The 6,854-nt window shown below is 48.5% G+C and overlaps 1 protein-coding gene across 1 annotated transcript; it reads left to right on the plus strand.

The window, feature by feature from the left end:
- Positions 1-2,448: 2,448 nt before the first annotated feature.
- Positions 2,449-6,567, plus strand: CD70 (CD70 molecule). The gene is given in 5 exon segments (XM_061188843.1): positions 2,449-2,664; positions 2,667-2,717; positions 2,720-2,929; positions 3,937-3,970; positions 6,179-6,567. Coding segments are annotated over 5 exon segments (900 nt in total).
- Positions 6,568-6,854: the final 287 nt, after the last annotated feature.

Genomic DNA, 6,854 nt, shown 5'->3' on the forward strand with positions numbered 1-6,854 from the left:
AACTTATGTCATGGCTACATTCTGGTCATCGTGTAGTTACCTTCTTCCACCTGGTGGAGGTTTCAGTATCTACAAGACAGCTCACAGGATAGGGCTCAGAATATTATCTAGAGCCCTCGAGAAGGAACTAAAGGTCCTTGACTTTGCTTAATGACTAAACTATTATTATTTAGTCTTGTTGGACAGTTTTCCTTTGTTTCTGCATTCTCCCTTCTCTGATTAAACTTATTCTTTGGCTGAAATTTTTCTACAGACAAAAGGCAGGCGGAGGACATTGGGAGGAAGGACCACAGGGCCCTGCTCCGTTTCACTTTCAAGGCTTCTTTTTTGGGTTGTTTTTTTTTTTTTTCTTTTTTTTTTCACTTAAATCTGTGATCCAGCTGGAATTTACTTTGGGTTTAGCCATCTTTTAACCTCCCTTGTGAAACTGAGGGAATTTGCATTTTATTGCCAAGAGGGCTGGCGTCATCTTTCTGTGTTGATCAGCCACCTGAACTTCTTTGTGAATTGTCTGCTTGTACCCATTCCCGTTGTTCTAATGAGCATTTCCTGGGGGGAAACAGCAACATTAAAAGCTAGCCTTTATTGACCACTTGCTGTGTGCCTGCGCTGTGCAAAGGGCCTTGCATGTGTCTCTCCTTAAAATCTCATCACAGCCCATTTTATTATTATTTAAATTTTTTATTTTAATACAATTTTTAAAGGTTGCTTTCCATTTGCAGTTATTACAAAATATCAGCTACATTCCCCATGTTGTACGGTACATCCTTGAATCTGTCTTACAGCCAGTAGTTTGAACCTCTCACTCCCTCACTCCTACATTGTCCACACACACACTGGTAACCACTAGTTTGTTCTATCTGTGGCTCTGCTTCTTTTATGTTATATTCACTAGTTTGTTGTATTTCACAGCCCATTTTATAGATGGAAACATTGAACTTAAGCTGATGGGGGTGTGAGTTTCCCAAAGGCTAAAATGTGACATTCCAGAGATTGGAATCCAGGTGTGTTGGGAAACTCCAGATTCTACATACTTAGCCATGCTCGGTAGCAATTGTTTGTGACTATGAATGGCTTTCAGCTAGATGGAGGTAGGGAAAGGACACCAGGTGGGCTGCAAAGAACCATCAAAGGTCCGGAGTGGAGACCATGACAAGACAGGGGTTGGAAGGTCTTGCAGATGGAGTTAGCCAGCAGAGCTAGACTTTAGAACCCAGCGGGGGTTTCATACAGTATGAAAGAAGGTCGGGGACAGTTCCGAGGATCACGCCCCCAGGCCCAGGAGAGCTTAACGTCTCTTTGAGGGTGCTGCTGGCTAAACCCCCAGGCCTGGAATCCTAGGGTTTTCATAAAGGAAATTCCTTTTGGAGTTGGGGGTCTCAGGGAGTATACAATCACCTGGATCCCAGGAATTCTGGACACTTTTGTCTCCCCTCTTTCTTCTACCTGCCCTCCCACATCAGCAAACGCTGCTGGCTCCAGCTCTGACACCTAGTCCCTATTCACCTCCTTCTTCTCTCCCCCACCCCACTCCCACCCCAGGCCAGGCCACTGTAACTCCTCACTCTGGAATGAAATTTTCAAGTCTCAGTGTCTACAAGTAAAGCTTCTTAGACCACAGCCACATGCACTTGGCATATACAGTCTGTGACAGCTTCTGTGCTACTAGTGAGTGGTTTGATTCACTGATACTAACAAAGTATTGTCCCAACCCTACAAAGCCCAGGTAGCGTCTCTTCATCTTGTAGCTACGCCGTTGTTACTCGTTTCCTGAGGCTGCCATAACAGAGCACCACCCACTAGTGGCTTGAAACAACAGAAATTTACTCTTTCACCGTTCTGGAGGCCAGAGATCTGAAATCAAGGTGTCCGGAGGGCTGCGCTCCTTTCAAAGGCTTTAGGGGAGATTTCTTCTTTGCCTCTTTCTGGCTTCTGGGGTTTGCCGGCAATCCTTGGGGTTCTTTGGTGTGTTTTGCATCACTCCAATGTCTACCTCCAACTTTCCTCTGTGTCTCTGTGTGTCCTCTCCTTTTCCTATGAAGACATCATGGGATGTAGGGTCCACCCTCATCCTTACTTCTGCAAAGACCCTGTTGCCAGATGAGGTCACATGCTGAAGTTCTGGGTGGACATGAATTTGGGGGTGACATATTCAAGCCACTACAGTCTTCAAGAACGGGTGTCCTCCAAGACCACAGGGTAACAGAATTGAAAGGCAGTGTGGCATGTTTACAAGATCAGGCTATGGAAGTGACCCTTGGTCAGCTTCTACTCTCTTCCTATTAGGCAGGTCAGTCATGTGACCGCATCAGGGGTGGTCCCACCACGGGGGCGTCAGGGAGGCTGGGAAGATGGAGAGGAACACATAGATATTTGGGGACCCCTCCTCCATCCCTGGGTGCTGTGGCTGTAGCCCTGAGGCCCAGCAGAGCATCTGGTCCATAGTGGATGTTCAGTGAAGGTTTGTTGAATGAGTACCAGGAAGGTGAGTGTGGGAAGTCAAATAGAAAAATTGAGGGGCACCCTGGCCCACCTATTCTGCAGACTGGGGACCGGCAGAAGTTGGAGGGGAATTCCCTGCACTGAAGAGCTGAGTCTGGTCCCTCCCTTTGCCGGACATCCCCAGGGTGGGGCATGGTTGGTCCCTGGCAGGTTCAGGCAGGCAGAGAGGGCCCCATAGCTGTGTGCGAGCTGAGGTTCCTTCCCTCTTCCTGCCTGCCGTCTACATACCCTCCACCCTGTCACACAGCTGATGAAGTGCTTGCAGAGGATCATGATGGCAGAGGAGGCCTCGGGCTGCCAGGTGCCTCACCGGCCCTGGGTGTCCATCTGGTGGATGGCTTTGTTGCTGCTTCCCCTTGGCATGGTGATAGGCTGCCTCGTCTGCAGTGTTCGCTTCGCCCGAAAGCAGCAGCTGGATTCAACTGGGGTAAGTCCAGAAGGGAGGAAGAGAGAGACAGACGTACATCTGCCTTCTGCAAGCTCAGGAGCATGGGGACCTCCAGCTGGGGCCGGGCCCTGGGGAGGGGGTGCAGCGCCGAAGGCAGGTGAGCAACTGAGGAAAGAATCAGCTCGGGGCAGAGGGATGGTGAGCTAGAGCGCAGACTAAGAGACTCGCGACCAAAAAAGAAAAAAAAAAAAAAGATCAGAATAAGATGAATAAAAATCTGCCAGGGGGACTTCCCTGGCCGTCCAGTGGTTAACACCTCTCGCTTCCAATGCAGGGGGGTGGGGGGTTCCATCCCTGGTCTGGGGAATTAATAGCCCGCATAGCGCACGGCGCGGCCAAACCATAGAAACAACAACAAATCTGCCAGGAAGAAAGATCTGGTGGAAAAGAACAGAGCGAGAGAGACCAGAGCAGGGAGGGGAGGCGGGGGCAAGGCTGCCCCCCGGGGGTCTCCGGCTCAGGATAAGTCAGTTCTGCCAGACACCAGGAGGTAAATCCCGGGTGGAGATCCCGGGGTGGAGGACGCATCTGAGAAAGATACGTCCTGTATGGGGGCCTGGAAAATGACTCGTCTTTGGTGTTCCCCCAGCAGGCTGACTCAGAGGCTGCTGGGGGCTTCTCGAAGCTGGGAAGGGGCAGTTCCGGGGCCTCCAAGGACAGGAGGAACCCTGGACACCTACCACAGGGTCCGGCTTTGGGGGCTGCATTACGGGGGTGGGAGAGCTTTGCAGGGGAGAGAGGCAGGTGTGCCGAGGCGCCCTGTGTTATATCCTGGAAACTAAGAAGTTCTTCGGAAGGTCTTCTCTTCATGCTCACGGCTAGTTCAAACCTACTTCCTCTTTAAGAGTCCTTCACAAAGGTCCCAACTCAGTCCGGTGGGATGATGGGTGGATAGAAGGATGGGTCGAGAAAAGAGAGCTTCTTCCCTCGGGAGCACTCCAGACCTCTGGTGCTTAGGTGTTCAGCCCTCTTTTCTTTTCTTCCAGTGGGACTTAGCGGAGCTGCAGCTGAATCACACAGGTAAAACCAGATGCATATGTGTGTTGGAGAAAGAGAAAAGAAGGAGGGTGGGGGAGGGAGAGAGAGAAAGAGAAATTGAGAACGGATGAGAAAAAGAAAGAAAGAGAGGGAGATACGGCGGCGCGTTCTGTTGAGTGCCTGCTTCCTTGCTCAGCCTTTTGTTTTCTCCCTCGGGAGATCCCAAACCAACTAAACCAAGCTAATAGCCATCACTAACCTGCCCTCATTGAGGCCACAAACACTAATTAAGCAGCTACTGTGAGGCAAGCCCTGTTCTGGGTGCCCCGAGAGCCCACAGAACCGACAGAAATCCCTGCCCTGTCGGTGCTTCCTTTCTACCACGGGGATCAGAAAATAAATAAATAAACAAGGAAAATACGCAGCATGCCAAGAGAGTAAAACACGCATCTGGTACTTCTGGGAGGAATATTAAGTAAGGGAGGGGCATCGGGCAGGCCAGCGTTGGGTTTGCCCTTGAAGATACGGTCATCGGGGAAGGCGTCCCTGAGAAGGGGGCTTTTGAGCAAGGACGTGAAGGAATGTGAGCGAGGGTGCCATTTGGCAGTCCTCTCCCAGCCTCTCTCTCTAACCCTCTTCCTCTTTGGGCCTCTCCCCCTCTCATCCCCAGAGGGTTGGGTGTGTGTTCATTCCATTTTGTAACGGAGGGAAACGCTATTCGTCTTTTTTCTCTGGGTGCTTTCTGTTCGGGCTGCTATGACAGAATAACAGACCAGGTGGCTTATAAACAAGACATTTCTTTCTCATGGTTCTGGGGGCTGTGAAGTCCAAGGTCAAGGCACCGGCAGATCTGGTGTCTGGTGAGAGCTCGCTTCCTGGTTCATAAACAGCCAGCCATCTTCTTTTTTTTTGTAAGTTTTTTGGTTTTTTTTTTTTTTTTTTTTTTGATGTGGACCGTTTTTAACGTCTTTATTGAATTTTTTACAATCTTGCTTCTGTTCTTTAGCCGCGAGGCATGTGGGATTTTAGTTCCCCCGACTTATGGATGGAACCCACTCCCCATGCATTGGGAACATGGAGTCTTAACCACTGGACCACCAGGGAAGTCCCCAGCCAGCCATCTTCTCATCTTTTTGCTGGGTCTTCACGTGGCGGAAAGGGAAGGAGAGAGCTCTCCGGGTTCTTCTTTTTCTCTCCCCACCCCCTTTCTTTTTTTATTTCTATTCTTTGGCCACCCCACATCACCCCACCCCACCCCGCCGGGCATGCGGGATCTTAGTTCCCCAACCAGGGATGGAACCCGTACCCCTGCATTGGAAGCGCGGAGTCTTAACCACTGGACCCGCCAGGGAAGTCCCTCTTTCTCTTTTTAAATTGAGATATAGTTGAGATATAACATTGTATTAGTTTCCGGTGTACAACACGGTTCTCTATTTGTATATATTACAAAACGATCACCATAGTGCCTAGCTAACATAGTTAAATTTTTTTTTCTTGCCATGGGAACTTGTAAAATCTTCTCTCTTAGCAACTTTCAAATATACAACACATTATCATTACCTCTAGTTATCATGCTGCACATTACACTGCCAGGGCTTAGTTTATAACTTATTTTATAAGTTTTACCTTTTGACCACCTTCACCTATTTTGCCCACCCCAGCTCCCACCTCTGGCAACCACCAGTCTGTTCTTGTATCTATGAGTTTGGGTTTTGTTTTGTTTTAGATTGCACGTATAAGGGAAGTCATACAGTATTTGTCTTTCTCTGTCTGACTTACCCCTAGGTCCACCCATGTTGTCACAAGTGGCAGAATTTCCTTCTTTTTTTATGGTTGAATTATATATATATACACATACATGTATAATATCACATATATTATATATAATAATATATATAATACCACATCTTTATCCATTTTATATATATATGTGTGTATGGTGTGTGTATATATATACACACACAGTCCATACATACGTATATGTATACATATATGTGTGTGTATGTGTATATAGATAGATAGATAGATAGATAGATATCACATCTTCTTTATCCATTCATCCATCAGTGGATATGGGGTCTCTTTTATAAGGGCTCCACCTTCATGATCTAATCACTTCCCAATGCCCCACCTTCTAATACCATCCCCTTGGGGGTTAGGTTTCAACATGGGAGTTTGGGGCATTCCCTCTATAGCACTCAGTTTCCCTAAACCTCCATCCTTCCATCCCTTCTCCCACAGCCCTCTCAGGATCGCGGCAGGACCCCAGGCTGCGCTGGCAGGGAAGCCCAGCCCTGGGCCGCTCCTTCGTGCATGGGCCAGAGCTGGACAACGGGCAGCTGCGTATCCAACGTGATGGCATTTATAGGCTGCACATCCAGGTGACCTTAGCCAACTGCTCCTTCTCCACATGGACCGCCAAGCCCCATAGCGCCACCCTGACCGTGGCCATCTGCTTCCCCACAGCCCACAGCATCAGCCTGCTACGCCTCAACTTTCACCACAGCTGCTCCGTCGCCTCCCAGCGCCTAACGTTCTTAGCGCACGGGGACATTCTCTGCACCAACCTTACTCAGCCTCTGCTGCCCTCCAGAAACGCTGATGAGACTTTTTTTGGGATTCAGTGGGTGTGCCCTTGACCATTGCACTTCCTGGCCCAGATTTGTTGGGAGGGATTTTTTTCTTTGTTTTATCGTCAATTTATTCGTAAGTATTTTTATTATTTTGGATACATTGTATTGTATCCAAAGGTTGTATTTCTCTTCCTGAGAATGCATTGGCTTTTTTAAAACTTTTTTATTCTTTTTTCTTTTTTTCTTTTTTTCTTTTTTTTTTTTTTGGCCACACCATGTGGCATGTGGGATCTTAGTTCCCCAGGCAGGGAATGAACCCACACCTACCTGAAAGGCATCTGAAGGACAGAGTC

Source organism: Eubalaena glacialis, chromosome 4 (assembly GCF_028564815.1).
Source record: "Eubalaena glacialis isolate mEubGla1 chromosome 4, mEubGla1.1.hap2.+ XY, whole genome shotgun sequence".
Lineage (NCBI taxonomy): Eukaryota > Metazoa > Chordata > Mammalia > Artiodactyla > Balaenidae > Eubalaena > Eubalaena glacialis.